Source organism: Anser brachyrhynchus, assembly GCF_964034855.1.
Source record: "Anser brachyrhynchus genome assembly, chromosome: 1".
NCBI lineage: Eukaryota > Metazoa > Chordata > Aves > Anseriformes > Anatidae > Anser > Anser brachyrhynchus.
The window spans coordinates 16,099,182-16,120,698 of NC_137694.1; the positions used below are offsets into that span (position 1 = coordinate 16,099,182).

At 40.7% G+C, this 21,517-nt stretch overlaps 1 protein-coding gene across 1 annotated transcript; it reads right to left on the minus strand.

Moving 5' to 3' along the window:
* Positions 1-4,733: 4,733 nt before the first annotated feature.
* On the minus strand, positions 4,734-20,258 carry REDIC1 (regulator of DNA class I crossover intermediates 1). Its single transcript, XM_080576461.1, has 11 exons — positions 19,456-20,258; positions 18,598-18,730; positions 17,751-17,817; positions 15,773-15,973; positions 13,267-13,373; positions 10,126-10,655; positions 9,827-9,899; positions 9,096-9,153; positions 8,491-8,557; positions 7,312-7,406; positions 4,734-6,735 (listed from the first exon to the last, which is right to left on the minus strand). Exons 1-11 carry the CDS (start codon positions 19,556-19,558, stop codon positions 6,115-6,117), a joined length of 2,055 nt encoding a protein of 684 aa, XP_080432587.1. The 5' UTR covers positions 19,559-20,258; the 3' UTR covers positions 4,734-6,114.
* Positions 20,259-21,517: the final 1,259 nt, after the last annotated feature.

The window sequence follows — 21,517 nt, forward strand, 5'->3', positions numbered from 1 at the left end:
GCAGGCCTACGTTCAGCGGCCCTGTCACGCGTTCAGACCATCATCATGCAGGATGCATTTTGTCACAGCGAGAACAGGGGCCAAAGGGTGGAAAACTTCCAAGCAAGCCCTTCTCTGTGCATTGCTCTTCAGAGAAAAGAGATGAGGCTGAGCAAGCAGCCTCGCACAAGTACGCAGGAGTTGTATGGGGTATAAGGGGAGCACAACATCCAGCCCACGTCCCCGCTCCCTGCAGAGGCTGTGTGGGTGCCGGGGATGGGATGCTGGGGCTGACCCCAAAAGGGGGGGGTGAGGTTTTCCAACCCCCAGGGAATCCAGGTGTGAGAAGGACAAATGAATGCCCCCTTCCAGCAAAGTGCTGAGCCACGTGCTCGTCCCTGGTGGAAGTTTGGATAGGGGCGGTCCAAGTCTGAGGGAGAGAGGAGCACTTCAGGTCCCACTAGGGCTGGAGGTGCCCGAGCAGGCTGAGGGGGCTGGATTAGCGGTGAGGAAGACCAGATGAGAAACGGAGACTGGCTCAGGTTGCCGAGGAAACGAGGGTGGAAAGAGCGGATCCCGAACAGGGGCTGGAGGAAGGAAGCAGGTGAGGAAGGAAGCAGGGTGGGGGCTACAAGGGAAGGCCGGTGGTGTGACAGCACAGGGACACGGCGCCTCTGCGACACCGCTGCACAATGATGCATCTCTCTGGGGTGGCGAGAGGTGAAGGTGGAAAACAGGAGCTGGGCTGGGACTGGGAAAGCTCCCAGGGATGCAGCAGCTCCTGCACAAGCATCGCCACGTGGCAATGCCCGAGCTGGGCAAGGTGGCTAAAAGTACATCGCCCTGCTGCATGGCAAACACCCGCAGCAATGAAAACAGCAGTTCCCCCCTTCCTTCTCCATCACAGCCCCCAGCTCTCAGGCTGTAGAGACGGCAGGGACAGGGCAGCGTGGGGCTGGGATGCCGCTGCCACCACACCATGGCACACAGGGGTTTGCCAGGGGGCGGCAGATCAACAGCATCAGAGCCTTGTGGTGCCTGCATTTGCTCCCTGTGCTGCCTCCTCCGTGCAGTAATCAGGTTTCCTTTCAATCTCCTTCTGATAAACAGATTGAACGGGCTAAATCTCTCTGTACCATGTGTTTTTATCTAGACTTCAGATTTTCATAAGTTTGTTCTTCTCCATTTTTTTTCTTCTCTATTTTTTTGACATTTCTTGGGCACGGCAGCATTAGTTCAGTGCTTAATCTCCCAAGAGCACATACACAGAGAGGATTGCCCCTGGCTTCCCCATTGCACTGGGACAGGGTGAGCCCTTGGCACCCTGTGCCAGCCCTGACAGCACCTCCGGCCCTCCTCCTGCACAACAGCGCCCTTAAGCTTGAGCGTGTTTTGGTGCGTTTTGTTTAAATGGAGCCAACCGCTGATCATTTGCTTTTAGCCTGTTTCAGTGTTGCCACTCTCTTAGGATCACAGCAGAAGAGGAGGCTCACTGCCAGCCCCATAACGTGTCATCCTGCTAACACAAGATGACTTCTCCATCCCCAAAGTGGCCGGCAGCAGGTGGCCTCATCCCTGCTGGGAAGTGATGCTCCGGAGTAAGCCTTGCTGCTAAATTGGTGCTTGGTTTAATCTTTTCACGGCAGGATGGCATCAATCCCCGTCTGAGTGCTATCCTGTTTTGCCCAGGATGTCTGATATGACAGCATGCCCCGTTCCTGGACTGCCACAAGACATGGCTGCAGCCAGAGCCACTCTCTGATGCCACACGGCTTCATCTGCACTGTCCTCTGGCCTTTGGGGTACCTTTGGGGCACCTTTGGGGCAGGGGGAAGCAGCTGCACCATGTGGCATCGGAGCAGGGTTGGGCTGGCACTGGCATCCCTGCAGCTCTCCTCTCACAGGCAGGGACCAAGGCTAAGAGTGGTGGAAAAGAATTAAGGACAAGCAAAGTTTCTGTAAGCTGGGTGGAGGATGACTGCCACCCCCAGCCTGGCAGTGGATGAGATAGCGTTTAAGTGCTCTCCATATGTCACGTTATGTTATGGTGGGTGGCATTCACAGGAAGGCGCTGAGGGCATTGGTGTGGTTTATTCCTGCCTGGTGATAGCAGCTGCTGCAGCCCAAAGCTCAGCTCCAGCTGGCCCCGCTCCGAGCAGGGCTTGGACTGGGTGAGCTCCAGAGGTCCCCACCAGCCTCACCCAGGCTCAGGCCCTCCAAAAATCTGTCCATCTGCAGGGACCAAAACCCCTTAGAGACCTCCTGTTTCATGAGAACTACTCCACTCCAGGGCCCAGAGTACATTGCTGCAGGGTGATGTATCAGCTTGTCAAATCAGCGGCCACGGTTCTGGGTCCTCCGGCCAAACCAACCCCTGTGTGCTGAGCAGGACGCTGCTGCCATTAATCACAGCCCTCTCTCTGCAAGCTTGCACAAACGCAGCTGGTTTGGAAATGTTTTGTTCTGACCCTCAAATAGTACAATGGCACCCTTGCAGCCTCCTGCCTTACCTTCGTTGATGTCTTCTGGAGCAGCATTCCCTGTCCCCTCGCACACAGCTGGTATGCCAGCACCTCTGCAGCCGTCTGGGTGCCGCACCTGGGCTCCCCATAGGCTGTTGTGGCTAGGTGGGAGGGAGGGAGGATGGTATTTGGCTCACGGAGTCGCGAGACCTTGCTGGAGAAGCCAGCCCTGACTCAAATCACTGAGGCTGTCACCTCCAACCTGTCAGAAGCCGTATCTGAAAAGAGGCTGGAGAACGGTAGCAGAAATGTCATTGGATTTGTTGGGGATGGAGGAGGATTTGGATGCAGGGAGTTAATGCTTTTTCCAGGAAACCTCATTCTTCCTAAATCATCTCTCTGCTAAAACCCTTAAAAAGCCAATTCACAAACACTTTCCACCTGAGAAATAATCACTTGTATGAAGACTTAAGCTTCTCATTTCTCACAATGATAATCCTTCGCAAAAATGAAATCGGGATTTCTACAAAGTTCGTAGAGGCTGTTGGCACAATAATGCCCAGCTACACACTGCCCGAGGAATGAAATGAAGGTCCTGGTGGTGTTTGCCCAGGAAACTTTGTCTGAATGCTTACCTTGCACATTACTGTAATTAGAGTTGATTTTATAGGAAAAACAGGTTACCAGCTGCACATGAAAATTGCTTTGGACTGAAGCTCAGGGCAACATTTTCAGTAAGAGAATCTGTCTTTCCATCCATATTTATTTATAAATGTTCACGCGCCAATAAAACAAATTAACATTATTTTTGGTTAATTACAGGTACAATTCTGTCCTTTTCCCCAGCAAAACTCATTTTATAATTGATTCTCACTGAACCCAGTTAAACAACGTACATTCCTGTGGCCTCCCCAGAGGCTTATCACTCTTCCAGGAAGATTACAATGGATGAAAAAGGAGCATCTCTGTGTCTATCCTTGCCTCAGAGAAAGCTTGTAGTGATGGATGTGTATGATGGGTGTGCTGAAGGTTGTAAGTACTGGTGGTTAAATAGCACCAACTGCTAAAATATCACCTGAAGGAATCAGGATTGGAGGCTGCCGCTCCAGACAGAGGAGAGTCCTGCCGAACCAAGCTCAGCTCTTCCAAAAAGTCACAAGAAATCAGAGGTGAAAGAAAGCTCCTGAGCACAGTGGGAGACTGACGCTGAGATAAGGAGGAGGCATGGTTCTCTTCTAATGTAATAAGAGTCACATAAATACTTTAAAATACTTCTCCAGCGGCTAAAAAGAACATGCTGTTTTATTTATCTTCATCACCAGCACACATACCGCTACAGAGATAGTTTTTAGCCTTGCAGTTGGTTTGTAATCACAGGTAAAAATTGCAAGGCAATTGGATTTTATAGGCTCTCATCCAAAGACCATGGAACATGATGGTCTGCTTTGATTGACATATCCTGAGTGGTGAATTATCATATTAGAGAGATATGTGCAACTCTTGCATGCAGTCAGAAAATTTGTGCCTGGCTCCAAGCTGCATATTTTCAGCCCTTACTGGGAAATGGTGCAATCCAGGCTGAGAGCTGGCAGATTTTAAAAGCTTCTCTACAGTGGCTTAAGTGCAGTGGAGAAAATAAGCTACAGCCAGTGAGAGGCCCTAAACTGTGTGAAATGTGGGAACTAACTTACTAAGGAGGTGTTGCTTCCTTTGAAACACCTACACTGGGCCATGCGGTGCTACCAGTCCTCTTCTCCCAGTTCTGGCCTGCCCTCTTTGCCCAGTAGGTTCACCGGAGCAGACTGGGAATCTGCCTCGCTCTGCAGATCAGATACATCTGCCTCAATTTGGGTAGCTTCACTCACTGCAAGACAAAACAAAATCCAGAAGCCCCAGCAATGGTACCTTTCTAGCAGAAATCATGAGTATCTCTCCCACTGCACGTTACTGACTGTTTGTGTTGGGATGGGTCACTTCAGCACCATCAAAGCACAGCCACCAGAGAGCTCTCAGCCAGGTGGTGTACGGGCTGTAGCTGGGACAGTGCTTGCCTTGGAAATGTCCTGATTCCAGCCATCACAGCCTCGTGTGGCGCAGTCTGAGCAAGTTTCATAACGCTGAGTGAACAACTGTGCCTCACAAAATACTGGTAACTGCTGAGCTTTCAGCAAATCACGAGCATTATTCAGATAAATTATACCCCCTGTGAAGAAGATGATCATTGCAGTTTCAGCTAAAGAAATGACTAGGGAGCTTGCTTTGACAATAAATTGAGGCAACCTAAAAAAGAAAATCTGCTTATGTCAAGCCTTAGGAAGTGGGCGGTGAATTGGCTAAATGATAGTTCCACATTTCAGAAGTCCGGCTGTGAAGCCACTTCCTGTGTATGCAATTTTTCTATATAAAATACAATGCTATTTTCTTCAAAGTGAAGAAAAAAGTCCACTGACATTTCCGAGAGATGCTATTTTTAACATGGCGTAGATATAAACCCGCAAACTGTTCAGCAATGTAGGCCGCCTTTTAGTTTCAAATAAAAAACCCGGCAGAAAACACAGCCATTGGTCTGATGATGAGAACTGAGACAAAGAATGGCGAAGGATCTCTTCGGTGCTGGATGATACACATCCACATCCACAAGACCTTTCATTACAAAATGTAGAAATAAAAGAAACTGACCTGGTGGCAATAAGGGCCCCGAATCTTCTAACAGCTGGCTCCGAGGGATAAAACACAACATATTAACCTCATATGAGCAAGTCTCCTGCAGTGTGTAAGCACTAGCCTGTAACATAGCTTACATACATTTATGTAAGGATGTATAGAAATATAATCAGAAGTAACACAGTGAGCCATCTTTACTAGGAACCATTTTAAATGGAAAGAATATAACCTAGACACAATATTATCAGGAAATTTTATTTGTTATTTGTAGCTTCAAACGAATACTGGAATAAGGAAAAAAATAATTCCATATTTTCAACCTGCTGGCAAAATGCAGAAACACATAAAAGATTTGTCAGTATTAACAGTCAATATTAACAGTCAGTATTAACAGAGAATGAATCAATAGATTGCTGTGGAAGGAAGTTTAAGCATTTGGGTTTGTTGTTGTTGTTTGTTTGTTTTGTTAAAAATTAATAAATTAGTTCCTTTAAAAGTACCTTTTATGTGCGCAGATAAGCCTTTTCTGTTTCATTTTTATGTTTTCATTTTAATGTTTAGTACAAACATAAGGCAAAGGCTAGTTCGCCTGTTAAAATGGATAAAAATCAGACAGTAGTTCTGAACTAAGAGTCACGTCAAATGTGTCTTAAGTGAAGTAAAATCCCTCTACTACCTTCCAGAGAAGCAAATTCATCCTCAAACCACAGAATCCTACAGGTATATGGTGGGAACGCAAATCTAGTACCTAAGGTTTATGTTTAATAAGCTATTGTAAAATCCATTGTTAACAGTTGGGAGATCTATAGAAATCCATAGTTAGAGAAGGTAGATGGAGATCCAAAGTAAGTAATTTATAAGCAACAACAACAAGTGATAAGCAACAGCAACATTATTTTGTCTAGCCAGGCTAGAAAAATCAAGATATGAGAACTAAATTAAACCTACTGTGAACAAGACAAAACTTGAAAGTACTATTTCTGTATCCTTTGCATGCCGTTCTATTTGGTCACTGCTTTTCTCTCTCCTTCATGACATCGATGTAGTTCAGAACCTCTAGAGTTGTTCTGTCAGCCAAACTCAGATACTCGGCTTCAGAAGAAAACGCTGCCTTCCCTGCGGCGCTGCCTGTGCCTGCAGGCTGCGGCGCCTCATGCTCTGGCATTTTGTGCCCTCCAGCGGTGCCTGCGGTGCCGGGAGGAGGGAGCCCCCCGGGGCTGCGGGCGGGGAGGAGGGAGCTTCCGCAGCTGCACACCCGCCCGGTGTCACACTGGGTGGCAGCATCCGCCTTCCCTGCTGCTGGGGCACAGCTCTCAGTCTGTGACCAACCATCACGCCTTGGACTGTCAGGGACGTGCTCTTTTTTACGGGTTTGGTGTAAGGAGCTGCCCTCACTTGGGGCAGCGTGGTCTTTATTTGCCTCCTCTGTGGCACGTGAGCTAGCGCGTTTCTGCTGAAGATAGTTATCTTCCACCCTGGTCAAACTCCTGCAGTGCTGGAGAGGCTCAGATCCCCTGTGAGAGGCCTTGGGGGTCTCTTTGCTTCCTGAGCCCGAGGTGTTGTTGGCATTGCCTATCTGGAAACACCGTTTGTCCACATACTTCTTTTTGGCCGTGTCTTCCTCTTCAGACTGTATGAACGGAATTGTGTGAATAACTGTTAAAACAGTTCAATAACTAAGTTAATAATCAACTCACAATTAAATTATGAAATAAACTGAAAGGCCAGAACTGTCTGTTGGATTTTTGTGTTCTTTCTGCAGGAACATGCTCCTGGCCTTTGCTGGAAAGAAGGTGGGTAAGGTGGATCTTTCCTCTCATGCAGATTTTTTTATTTATATAGTGTGGCCTTTTTGTGTTCAGTAATGGCTGAAAACACACACAGTGTCAAATCCTCCTCCCTTACTGGCACTTAAAGTAAGGCAGCCACACACCAAGGAAGGGAGCAGAAGCTTGCTTAGCGTCCTTCCACAGTTGTGTTATCGTAATTCCACTAGGCCTGGTATTGTAAAGAGATCAGACCACAGGGCTGTTAAACTTAAGAAAATTTACATCTAATCATTTCTTGTTTTGCTCACATATGAAGTTGTCTTGTACAAAACAAAAACCATAAATAAGATTCCAGCTGCATCCACCCTTAGATGTGCGCAGGCATACAGATACCATTCAAACGAACCCCTGTAAACTCGTCAGGGAGCAGCACTCACCGTGTCAGGACTAGAGCTGAAACAGCTTTCTGTCTGTCTTGGAGAGTAGCTGGGTGAGGGGCTGCTGAGCGGTGACTCCACATCTGAAATTTGAGCTCAAACAGAAGGAAAAGTTACTCACCAAATATTCCCCAAACATCCAACTCCCAAGCACAGAATGCAGAATTAAGCATAACTGCTACTTCTGAAGCAGTTTTAAGATACCGTTTCAGGAATAAAGTGCTAGCAAGGTCAGTCTGGGATATGGCAAGAGTCAATTCTCCCTCTCTCAAGACAGCATATCACAGCAGAACGTGTGAGACGGGTGTCCCAAAGCTAACGCTAAGCTGCTAATCTGCACTGGCAGCAGCGTCGTGCTACCCAAGAGGAGGGGTTCTGCAGAGCAGGGGAAGGGATTGAATGCAGCAAAAACCCTGCACACATTGGCTACCATACAAGTTATGTGGGCTTATGGTCAGGTTTTTCTCTTGGAGGCCCCTGGGAGGTCTTCTGCTCGGAAATACAGCCAGCACGGCTGACCCATACAGCTACTGCGGGAGCAAAAAGGCTGTGGGATCTCTCTGCCGACTCCCCTCACCCTGTGCATATGTTGAACTGCACTGCGTAGTCTGGTGGCAGAGAATAAAGATTGGTAAAGACTAGACCAGTAAAATGAAACAAGAAACATTTTGTGAACATATTAAATAATATAAGAGACTTGTCCAAGATTTTTTTTTTCCTACCAATGGAGATCTGCAGGAATAGAAAGAAAGACAATGACTGGCATTTACTTGGCCCCGTTACAAAATGGTGATGTTTGTAAACTTGAGCTGTGATGTTCAGATTAACACACCTGACCTCTCTCATGGATTTATTTATTTATTTCGAAGCTAACCCTACTTTTAGAGCTGTCTTTTCAGTTTAGGGGACAAATTTGGAGGATATGGGGCAATGAAAATATGTGGATAATACTCACCACAAAGAACACCATCTGAATTTCTCTCTTCAAGGAAAAGCTAATACTTAGTTACCTGGTAATGGTCTTTATACAGTGCTGCATCAATCAAAAATAGGAACACTCATCAAATGTAACATCCTACAAAGATAAAAACACTTCTCCCTGGCTTTAAAAGTAAGTTTCAGTCTCATATATAGAGAAAAATCTGATTTTTGACTTAATAATGTGTAAATGGTACTAACCTTTCTTCATCTTGTGAAGGTTTGAACTCACTCCCAACTTACACTCTTCCTCTTGTGCTGTTGCAAACTTTTGAAAACAAGCATTAATAGTGAGGGCTCAGCTGGTTCAGCACCTCAGGTCAGGTGAGGAACTTTCTGTTTCTCTATTACATAAAGGACTCACTGCAAAAAAACCTGAGCAATACCATATGCACCTGAGTGACTTCTACAGGCAAAATATCTACAGGAGATTTTATATGTGTGATGGCATAGGGCTCCATTATAATGCTGAAGTATCCTGCATATAACCTCTGTACCCAGCCACAGAGTCAGACCTTAGGGTAAAGAGTAATTTATATACTGCATTTCAGGCATCAGCTTAGGTGTGAATCAAACCATGTGAATTATGGACCTGAAAGGACTAGCTGAACCACTTAACTAGCAGCTGTTCTTTCTGGACTCCTCAAATAAAGCATGAAGGACAGGAAGATTCCAAGTTAATTCAGAGAAGCTAAATTCAGTTTCTAACTGTTGTGGATATTCCTTCTTCACCCCAAATGAATGGTGCAAACACTTCAGTAGTAGGTAACACCAAATATATATATATATATTATTTAAAAGGTTACCTCTTCAAATTCAAAGAGCTGATTCTGTTTCCAGACTGCTTCTTTCACAGGCTCATCTCTGAGGGATGCAAACATAAGTTCTCTGATAAGTGATTTCCCTGTACTTTTACTTGCTTTCTGAAATAAAGTCACTACTGCTTACTTTTTTGCATGCAATTTTTGTTTTGTCTTCAGTACTCATGAAATGTTTCCCACTACTGAGATAATTCAATTAATTTATGAACCTGAAATTTAACGCCAAGAAACTGTTTTTTTGTTGTTGGTGGTGGTTGGTTGGTTGTTTTTTTTTTTTTTTTAACAAATTTCACTTATGTTGAAATCCAAACTATATTATGAGTTGACTGAAGACAGCACTGCTTTGTTATACATCAGTCTGTGACAAAACTATCTTGATGAAAAACGTGGGGCACTCATACATGTTAACTGGCCCAGGGAAGACACTAATTTCCTTTGTAGTCAGTGAAAGGAGACAAGGTCTTTTAGAGAACAAAATCACAACAACAGTTTGACTGCGGGGAATCTTCCTCTTTAGCTATTACAGACAGATGTACAAAGGGCTTACATGCACGTAAGTTTATTCACATTACTCACTATTATTTTCACTGGAATAGGCCTTCAGTAATATTGTTTAGAATTTTGCCTTCAGGTCCTCTTAGCCAGGGTTTCTGCAATTCAGCAAGGTGTCTGCAGTTGTCACTAGTTAATAGATGGACTATTTTTACTGCACTCACCTTTTGTTTACTGAATAGTTCTGCACATTCTCCTTTAAGTTAATCTGCTGATCACGATAATAAGCAAATGTCTCTAAAATCAAAAGTAAATCTTGTTTTAAAAATGCAGTAGCATAAATACAATTTGAAAATATCTACTTCTGTCAATTTCTAACAATAATTGTTTTAAAATTAAATTGCTGCACCACAAAGATTCATAACGTGTTTTAGGTCAGAGCAGACACACCTCTGTTTAAAAAAAAAGTGTCTAAAAGAAGAATAAAACGTAGAACTTATGTCCCTAAAATGCTGACACTCACCACTTTTTTCGAGTATTGAAGGCTTTTCTTTGTTTCCAGATGGCACGAAGTAGTGCTGTCCCTCATGACGGTCCTGCAGGTGGGTTTTATGAAAGCTGCCTTTCTGGTAGCTTGCAAGTGATGCATTGTTATTTTTACACAAAACCTGTTCTGGAGCTGTGAAAATGCCTTTCAGGTGTCTGTCTATGGATTTGTTTTGCGCTTTAATTGCAGGATGAGCCTCTCCAGTATCATATGTATAATCTCTGTTGGTCATTTGATTTCTGTCTTCAAGATCAATGAAAAAATTGGCAGTACTGCTTTGGTTAACAAAAGGATTAAAATGTCTTGTGGAAGAATTATTATGGATTGATCGGCTCTCATCTTCAAACAGTGCCAGAAAGGGACAATCACTTTCATGCTGGGGAGCTTTCCGTTCTGTGGTTTCTTTCACGACACCAAACAATGGTTCTTTTATTCCTTCACTGTTTTCTGATTCTTTACTGGTCATTATCACCGGATTTTTCCTGGCAGAATTCATATAGTCCAGCCTTTGGGGGAAGGGAATTAAAAAAACACAGCTTGCTCAGTATATAAATTAGCAAAATACTAACTGCTAACACTACAAATGATCGACTCGATAAAAAAAATCAGACTTTGCTTCTCAACACACTTGCTTCTGTCCTGAGTGTATGTTATTTCCACTGAAAGAGTGCCTGTATTTTATCTCCACGTTATAGTAAGGCTGATTTAAACAGAGTTCTGTTTCATGATTTCTCCAAATGTGCCAAGACATGGAGCATATCCTCGAGTAGGAAACTGTGATTTATAAAATCAGCCACAGTATGTCACTGCTGCTCCACTCAGCTGACCAAAGAAGTCCACTCTGTATCAAAAAAAAAAAAAAAAAGAAAGAAAAAAAAAAGAAAAAAAAAAAAAAGAAAGGAAGAAAAAGAAGATGTAGACAGCTTCTTCAGTTCATAAAAAGTTTATTCTTCAGGGCTACAGTTCACTCTTGTACTGAAAGCCCATTACAAGATCTGAGCATTTTTTTAATTCCTGGTCTCTTCAGCAAGATGACTTTTTTTTTGTAATTGAGGTCAGTAATCGTAATTAAGCACAGAGGTTTTCTACTCTACAGTCAGGAGGCCAGTCAGACATTTTGTTTTGCCCATACTTCCCTCCCCCACTTCTGGTAGTAGTGGTTTTGAAGGATGCTATCATGTTTATCATTAGTGCAAAAGCTATCACGCTTTGACTTATTTGGATATTAATTTAAAATTTTCCACTTCTTTCTAGGTTTAATCTCTTGACTGACATTTCAGAAAATCTGAGGGAAGAGTTAAGAGATTTATATATGCAGAGAATTAGCAGAAATGGCCATGGACATTCAAAACATGCCTTTTATTAAAATAAAACAAAAATAATAATAAAAAGACAATGCTATCAGTGGAACTTGAAAATTGAAATGTGGTAAAGTAAAAACTTTTTAAAAAAAATCTGTAATGTCTTGATCAGAAAATACTTGGAACTGGAAAAAGATCCTAGAGAACTTAAGGGAGAAAGTACCCATGCATCAGTTTTAAAAGACTAAATATAATATGGTTTGTATCTAGAGAAAGTTGGATACCACTGAGGAAGGTAAAAACTTTTTGTGGAGCAATTCCAGCTGAACATTTTGTAATGCTAAGTAAAAGATAATAGATGAGGAAATGGCTAAGCACTACTCAGAGTGAAAGACTTATTTTTACAAGACACCTACAATTTTTAGTTAATATTTAATGAACTTGAGGGGTCACAGCTCTCAGATGTATGCACATCGATTCCATCATCAGTATGCTACAATTATGTTAAATGATTGTACAAGTTTATGCTTTTCACATCCTGTGAAAGATACGTCCTTCCCAGGAGAGTTGACAGCTACTAAGGTAAAAGAATTTATGGATATAATGAGTGAAAACAAAACAAGGAAAGCACACAGAAATGGAGCTGAAGAGCTGTCGGAAAGGAGATTTCACATTGTCAGTGAGCCATGAGTGGGTGGAGGACTGTGAGAGGTGCCATGACTAAGGGGAGTGCAGACCTGATGGCCTGTGGAGAAATGAAAAGGGAGACGTAGGCAAGATAAGATTATGTAGGGCTTTAACATCAAGGTATTCATCAGGAAGTCACGAAGATATACAGCAAGGTGAGCATTATCCTAACTTTAAATTTTGCTGCAGAAAGCTAGGAGGAGCTAGGAAAAGTGAGAAAGTTATGTTGGCTAAGACTGGAGGCTGCTGTGTCCACCAAGGTATCGTGGTCAGTGGGCTACCCAGTGCTTTGACCCCCCAGGCAAACAGAGTGCAGGTACTTCAGGAACTGCAGAATAGTGTATGGTCTTTTTATGGCTCTCTCCAGAGACTGACATGAACTTTCACAGACAACAGACTAACAGAATAGAAAGAATAAAGGAAAGTTAGCCCTGTAAGATCCCTAGATATAAGGAAATAACACCTAGAAAGAAACTGTTCAGTGAAATGCTGTTCAGTACAAATGACTCTGGCCCTAAACCCTCTGTGATTAAAAGATTTTTAATCAGCAAATGTAAAGAGAAAGCAATCCTAGGTTTCTGCCTGTTCTTTTAGAAACAAAGTGCATTTCTCATGAAAGTATTCTTGAATCAATTCTAAAAAAAAAAAAAAAAAAAAAAAAAAAAAAGCTATAGATAGTAGAATCACATATAAAAGAGAAGGAGAATAAATGTTTTTGCTCCTGGAATCCCAAATATAAACAATGGAGGTGGAGAAGTTGCTCAATTGCTACAACATCAAGGTCATCAGAAAAGTGCTTGCAACAGTGCCCAGAACTAATGAGAGTGGCAGCAGTGACCCTCCCCTTGGCCTGTCAGTGAATCCATGCTTGTGGATGAATTGAGAAATACCATTCTGTTTGCAACATTGCAAAAAACAGACCATGGTTCCAAGAACCTACCAAAATCACAGTTTGCTGCCTCTCTGCAAATTTAAACAGCTTTGTATGTTCAGTCTTCTCATTTAATTTTAATTTCTATTTCAAAAGCACTACAAATCTGTGAAAAATCAAGTAACAATAAGTTGCAGGTATTGCCCTTACTTACTTTACTGTGATTTTTGCTCTCTCTAATATCAAATCACTGCCTACCTGTGCACTGGCTTGAACAGCTCCAGAGGCACTGTATCAGACTTTCTTAAAATACACTGGCTTGGGTGTTTTGAAAGCCAAGGGTCTTGATCCAAAATAATTCCTGGCTGAGAAAATGATCAAAACTGTCAAACCCTGAATTTATAGAATAGTTATAGCGTTTTAAACTTTAAAGTTGTGTTTGCAAACAATATACATGATTTCCAACTGTTTTTACTTCTTTTTATCTTTACAGTAAAGGCTAAAACATTACAGCCCAACTGAGTTCCATACAATTCATACTTTTCTGTATGCACATGTCACTGCTAGCATGCAAAATGCCCTTTTAAGCATTCCATGCTCCCATAATATCGACAAGCTGGATAGACTGGAAAGAGCTGACATTCCACCGAAGGTCACAGAATCACAGAATGCTGTTGTGTGGAAGGGATCTCAAGAGGTGTCTAATCCAACCTCCTGCTCAAAGCAGGGCCAGCTTCAAGGCTAGTCCAGATTGCTCAGGATTGTTCAGGACTGAGACTCCGCAGCCTCCTTAGATGACCTATTTTGGTGTTTAGCTACTTTTGTGACAACACTTTTTACTATACAAGCAGAATTTCCATCATTTAAACTTGTGACTTTTATTTCTTGTCATTTCACTGTGCACCTCTTACTCTGTCCTGTCTGTAACTCTATTTAGATTCTGGAAGACAGAGTCTGATTCCCTACCTCATCCCCTTATAGCTTTCTCTTTCCCAAGCTATACAAACCCTCTTTGCTCAGTCTCTCCATGTCTATCATAAGCTCCAATCCACTAGCAATTTTTGTGACCCTCCGTTGGTCTTCCTCCAGTTTGATCTCTCTCTTGGGCTAAGAGTGCCCAGAGTGGACACAATATTTCAGATGCCTTCTAACACATGCTTTTCAGAGGGGAACAATCACTTGCCTTTGACAGTTGTATATGCTCTTTCTACTACAGCCTTTTATGTAGAAGGCCTTTATTGCTACATGGGTGCATTGCTGACTTGTGTACAACTTGTTAACCACTGGCACTCTCAGGTCTTTCTCTGCGAAGCTGCTGCCTACTCAGTCAGTCCCCCACCTACACAGATATGTGGAGTTATTCCTTCTGAGGTGCAGGATGTTCTGTTTATCTGTGTTGAACTGTATGAGTTTTTTTTTTGGCCTTCTGCAAGTCAAGATCCCTCTGAGCAGCAGCCCTCCAACTGTAATGACCACTCTGTCAATTTGGTGTCATTTATGAACCTGCTGAGATGCTGAGGGTGCATTCTGTCCCATTATCCAAATTGCTGATGAAAATATATCAGACTTGTTATTAAATCCTGGGCATCCCTGCCAGTTGCCAACTAGACATAAAATAATTGTCTTTGCAATTATTTTGAGCATGATGGTACAGCCAGTTTTTTACCCAACTTATCATCCACTCCTCTGGTTGATTCCTCCCCACTTTTGCTACAAGGATCCCACAAGGTAAACTTTGTCAAAAGCCTTCCTAAAGTCAAAGTAAATAATATTCACTGCTGACCCTTATCCACAGAGCCAGTCATTTCATCACAGAAGTTAATCAGATTTGTCAGGCACAGCATGGCCATGGGAAATGTATGCTGACTGTTCTCAGTCACCTTCTTGTTCTTCATGCAACTTTGAATGACCTCCAGGAGGTCTGGTTCTGTAACAGGTGAGCTGAAGATCTAGAACTTCCCTGGATCATGCTTGTCTTCTTTGCATATGGGCATAGCTTTTTTGTATTTTTTGCTGCTGAGAAGATCTCCTGATCACCACAGTCTTTCAAAGATGATGAGCATCTGCCCTGCAGTGATGTCAGCCAACTCCCTTAGTATTGGATGCACCTTGTCCAGTCCCATGCATTTGTTTGTGTCCAGTTTACTCAGGATTCCTTAACCTGTTGCTTCACTGCTGTTTTGTATGTCTCTCCCCAAACCTGGGCTTGAAAACATGCCAGAGAGCAGACCTTGCCAGAAAAGACTGAAGCAAAGTAGGTCTCTATTGCCTCAGGCTTTTCCGTGTCCTTTGTCAGTAGGTCATCGATTCTGTTTAGCAGTGGACAGCATTTTCTTTGGTTTCCTTTTGCTGATGACAGAGCTATAGAAGTTCTTGTTTCCTTAGGCCACGGTTATCACCTGGGATCATACGACACCCTTTTATACTAACTGTACATTCAAGAAAGCTGTATTTATAACTGTAGTGTACTTCAGTTTTCTTTAAGCAATTTTACAAACCAGAAACAAAAGACAGCCGCAGTATGTGGCTAACTTCCTTCCTGCAGATATCAGCAATACTGAGAGTTCAGCAAATACAGGCTCAAATTGAGGCTGTTTCACACCACTAAAAGAAATATATTTGTATACACAGAATAATCGTTGCCACTAGCCTACAAGAAATGTTGTTGTTTGTTGTTAGCTTCAACATTACACTAATTCTATACCCCAAATAAATGAAATTTAGTTAAAAATAATTCTGAGGAGAAGAAAAATATTAATCAAACCTGGTTTTGCTGCTTATCTTCATAGGTCTCTTCCCAAGGGTTGCCCATCAGGTTTGTATTGAAATTTTCTTCTGAAAACTGTGCATAGTTAGAGGACCAAAAAACAGAAGGGGACAATGGACAGGTGCTAAAAGCTGTTGCTATGTTGTCTTCACGTTCCATACTAGAGTCAGCATAAGATAGTTCTGTTACTTGTGGTAACTAGATAAAAGATAGCAAAGAGATTTAATTTATCTAAGACTATTTTGATCTAAGCATAAAGTTCAAAAAGATCAAACCTTTCTATATCTTTTACATCTCTTTCCACATATACCACTTTCACAGGAAAAAAAAATCATGTATTTTGATACGATTTTTTCATTAAAAACATAAAGTAGTAAGGGTTTATTTCAGGAAAACACTTCAGTACATACTGAAGTTGAAGTATACACACAAATGTTATCCTGAGGGGAGATGGGTATAAATACATTTTTAGCTTTAGCTAAATGATCTGTTGAATTGATTCTTAAGTAGAAAAATAAAATTATTTTACTCCACTATGAAGAAAACTCCAGCATGTTGTGAGACCAACAATGCTATCTCAAGCACATCAGAGCACTGGAGAAATTTGAAGAAAAAAATCATTGAATGTTTCTGCAACCACAGCTACATGGAAGCAGTGCCTGTAATCCAGTTTATTCAGTGAAAACAATACAAGAAACTAATGCAATGCAAAAGCTTTGTACATAAACTGCACAAGATCCTTGTGCCACCAGACTGTTTCTAGAAAGCTAAATTATGAATATTATAGCCCCGTTTTTTGCTTAATAAAGCAGATATATCATAATTATTTTAATGGGACACACTTTACCTCATAAAACTTTTTAAAACAGTTCTTTGCAATATACAGGACTTGGCCTTTATTCTTTGATCCATACATTAATTTCTGTGTGTGCACTGCATTATCATGCAGTGCGTTTTGATGAAATGATATAAATCTCTTCATTCTGGTAGTGTCTGGGGAGAAACTTAGCTGTCATTTTGATCCATTATTCCTGGCCATGTTGAATTTGAAATATGGCCTCTATATCTTCAAGCAACAGAGGAAAAAGGGTAGTAAGAGAAGGCTGACTTAATGTGATATCCAAAAAAGTAGTGGCACCTCATGGTGATCTTGGTTGAAACACATTAGACAGATAAATTTTCACCCCTGCTAAGCAAGTCTTCCCCACTCAAAAGGAACTAGGAACACATCTATCTTTCTCACTCTAGCAAAAGATGGTTTGGCAACATGAAAAGGCAAAGAAGATACGGAACAATACTGAGGGTTTTTTTTGTTGTTTTTTTTTTTTAATCGCTCTCTCCTCAGAATCGTTTCTGATATAAGCAGCAGGAGTCAGTGGAGCTATATTATCAAGCAAGCTTGAGTAATCTAAACTATCTTCTAACTTTTTTCTTTGTTTTTCACACAGAATTGGAATGTATCATTAAAAAATCCTGCTTTTGATATAGAAAATGCACTTTAACTTCAATGAGAGTGTGAACTTCCCAATTGTATCCACTGAGACTTGTACATAAGTTTTGTACATAAGTTTCTCTTAAAGACTCACTTGTGCATATACTTTTCACATTTCATCAATTTACGTTATGCATATTGTTTTTAATTTACCTAATCTTGGCCTCAGTCACTTTCCCATAATTTCTGTCCTTTGCAACTAGCTAGAGCATAGATATTCTTGAGTATTTTGGAAAATGCCTAAAACAAGTTGAGCTTTTCATTATATATGTGAGAATAAAAGAAAATAATAGAATAATAGAAGAAAGATAATAGAAGGAAAAAGTATAAAACATGACTGGCAAATAACATATTAATGTAGCCTTAAGGAGGAAGCCTTCACATGTTTCAGTACTCATGAGATTTGATCACTGAAAAATCACTTAAAAATACAGTTATTAGTACATATTTTTACCTTGACATCAGTGAAAACAATAAACTTACATCATGCTGGTATTTTCCCTTCTCTAAGAGATGCTGCCTTCTGCTGTCCAATACTTGCTCGTGTAACCTTGTAAAATTAATAAAAACAGCCCATGAAATATGAGATTTGTAAGATTAAAGCATCCTAACTAGAGTATTGATTTCAAAGAAATGCAACAATATTTTTCCAGGTGTCTACAAAGGGCTTGATTTTAAGCAGATTTGACCATAAAGTCTGTGAATCAGTCACGTAAGGGTGCCTGAAATGGATAGGAAAATGGTGTAAGTGGAAGATGCTGTTCGAATAGTCTGCTCTGTGAGATATACTTAGTGCATGAACAATCTGACACGAGTAAAGACGTACATATATATATATTTAAATCTCTCAGCTTCATGTTTTGAATTTAAATGTTTCTTTATTCTCTCATAATAGGAATATCACGGGAATGTCAGAAGGCGTCACGAAACTTCTTTGTCTTAGAATACTATATTTATGCTCACTTAATGCCCCAAATATACATTTTTTCAGTCCTTTCAAGGCAGGACACGCATGAGCATAGGCCTAAAAGAGATCAGTTGATCAAATAATCAGGAGATTGATCGGTTTCAGATCAGTCTTCCTCTCCGTAATTCTGTGCTACAGTACTGGCCTAGACCTCTTCTCCCAGTTATCTAGTTGCCTCCAAAGTGACACCCTTCCATTCATGTTAATAAATACACAAAAAATAGATCCTTATCAGGTTTGTTTTCCACTGCACTGCAATGGTAACTCCTTTTAATTTTTTCAGAAATCAGATGAAAGTGTATCATGAAACACCTTTTTCAGAACTTCATTGTAGCTTAACTACTGCCTGTTTTATACAAGTACCTGTTCTGGATGAGGTCTAAGTTTGCTGTATATTGTTTATGCAGCGGTGACTTGGGAAGCTCTAGATTGTACCTTCTAACAGGAGCTTTTAAGTCTCCAGTGATATCAATGTGAACTGGCTTCTTCAGGTTCACTGTAATGAAAACATTTATAATGTCAGCGCTGGACTTGGAGAAAGCCATCCATTTAAAGCCCTTTTTTTTTTTCTTTTCTTTCTTTCTTTATTACTAGCAATGTAAGAGCTCTCTTCTCTATGGCAGCATAGTATAAAATTATTTATGGTCAATTGAGGTGTATGGACAGGCTCTCTTGCCCTGCTCAGTCACCTCCTAATATTTCTGAGCATAGGGAAGCAAGTGATCCCCAGTCTAGTCCATGAATATCTCACAGAGGAAAAGAGTTAGGACTCAAGTTGTAGGGATTTTTTTAGAATCTTAATGACAGATTTTAAGAAAGATACTTTGGGTAGAACTGACAGACTATTCCAAATTGAAAAAAAAAAAAAGTTATTAATAAGGCAGTGGAATATAAATGGACCCATTTAATGACAAAATTAAAAAATAAATGGTTATAGGGTAAAATTAATGAATGGAATGAGGAAGGTGCATCAGAGTGCAAGGCTTTAACGGTGAAATAGGTAGTAGCCAAGGTTATTTGGTTCCTGAGAATAGAATTTGGCCCTGATTTTTTATTCAGTCACTATTTTCATATTTACTTATCATTTCAATTTTTTATTTTTTTTTAAATATGATTTGTTATAATGCAATGGAAAAAGAAGAACTGAAATAATAGCAGTAATAATAAAGGATAACTAATTGGGTTAAGTATGAGGTCAGAACACTGTTACACTAAACTCACCAGTGCTGTCTTTTTTGGTTGATATTTGGTTCACAACATATAGATTGAGAAGATCTAAACTGACCGCTGAACTTTTAGGAGATGATGTTTCCAGAAGCTTCATCTTTGATTTAAGTTTCTTCTTTTCAAAGAATTCCTTTTTTTTTTTTAAAAGAGAGAACAAGGTTTTGACAGAAGCTTCATAACACTTTAGCGGTATATATAATTATATTGAAATAATTCCTAATAATAAAAACAAATGATTAAATTTCTCCAAATTCACACTCTGTCTATTATAATTTAGTTTATTTTTATTAACTTGAAAAAGATTGCTATTTTAATTCAGTCATATTCAAAATAAATCACTGTTCTCTTGATGACAAAAACTTAGTCCTTAAACACTCATGCCTCAACCTCTGTGTATGATCATTAAAAGCGTTTCTTTAAAATAAAAGACATACCAAAATCCTGCAAAGAAAAAGTCTTTTAAAAAAATAAATAAACCTGAGGTTTTTAGGCAGCTTATAAATGAGTGGGCAAATAAATCAGCACGATTACATACACGTGGCCATCTATATTGACACAAACAGTGTATTGTTCTCTAAACTTGTCTTCCTTGACGCAATAAATAAGGTCTTGTGACAGAGAGAGAGAAAGAAAAGAAGAAAAACCTCTATGGCTTGGACTTCAGAAATGCCTTCTGTTGCAAGAAACAAAAAGAGTTATGACTACCACTTTCCACACATCAAGCAGATAATTCTGCATAACCCTAGAATACTACTAATAGCCATTTAGGAAAGAAAATCTCCATTTCATAGAAGAATATTAATAATCACCCCACAATCTCTGTGTACAAATAACCACTTCAAAATCTTCAAAATTCGTATTGTTTTGGAGTCCATACTCTTTAAATTTATCCATGTTCCTTCTGTGTCCCATTACCTCTAAATGACTGAATTATTATTAATTGTGCAACAGTAATTACAAACTTACCATTGGTTTCACTAATTTAGTACTAAACACCATTGTGTTCAACAATTTAGTACTAAATTACTTGGATCCTTTCCTGTTTTCTCTCCTACTCTGAAGCAAATTGCATAGCTGTACATGATGCAGCTTAGGCCAATGACTCCCTGAGAAAACAGGTATTTTGAGTACTCACAGGCCTTCAAGAGACTAGGCAATGATCTGCTGGTTGCTCCCACTGTCTCTTAGGTGGAGGATTTTCATTTCAGAGACTGGCTCCATACCGTCAGCCTGTTATTCCTCCTCCTATACATGCCAGTCCATCTGCTCTGGGCATTGGATGGTACCAGCTTTGATGGTGGGCTTCCTTATAATGTTCTCTCTTTCTTTTTTCCCAGCTGCTGAGGAGAAAACTGACTTCTTCTACTACAGTTATAACTATCTTCTTGTACTGTTTTCTTCCCCTTCCCTGTTTGAAATGTCTTCTGCTAAGCCAGGTATAAATACATAAATTTGATTCTATTATTGCACTTTCAGATTCAAAATACAAATAAGTTGGCCTACTTTTGTGAGTGCCAGAATAAAGTACATCAATGAACCTAACGTTCTTTTACGTAGCCCAGAAAAAAGTGCTGTGTATATGTGTTAGGCTAGCTGACCATGTGGTCGTCATTGTGAGGCTTTAAACAATCCTGTGTGTCAGCACATACCAGCAAAATATAGTAACAGAAGTAATTCAGTAAAACTTAAATTAGGCACATTCATTTATTCATTCAAGCCTTCTCCTACTCCCTCCTCTTCCTGCTGGAATTCAGTGTAGTAAACCTAGGAAATTACTTCTGTTCTAAAAGCTAAGCACAGTCAGGCAAACACGTTACAAGTGTTACGCTACCTTTTACTACATTACCTTTTGCTTTCTCCTTTCCTGCTTTAATATGACTCTGCTCCTGAAAGATGCAAATAATTATGCTTTTAATTGTAAAAGTGTAATCTTGAGTCATGGCCTGAGTTACACATCAATGCTATTAAGAATCTTGGACACAAATTATTCTGTTCTGTTACAATGGATCAAACCTTCAGGTAGTAAAGTCAATATAACTCTGTTGAAGTCACTTGG

Coding starts and splice junctions, on each gene's coding strand:
- REDIC1 (XM_080576461.1), bottom strand. CDS start 19,558: ATGAAGCTTCTGGAAACATCATCTCCTAAAAGTTCAGCGGTCAGTTTA. Junction 18,731..19,455: donor AACCAAAAAAGACAGCACTG/GTGAGTTTAGTG, acceptor TTTTCATTACAG/TGAACCTGAAGAAGCCAGTT. Junction 8,558..9,095: donor AGCTCTTTGAATTTGAAGAG/GTAACCTTTTAA, acceptor TGTTTTCAAAAG/TTTGCAACAGCACAAGAGGA.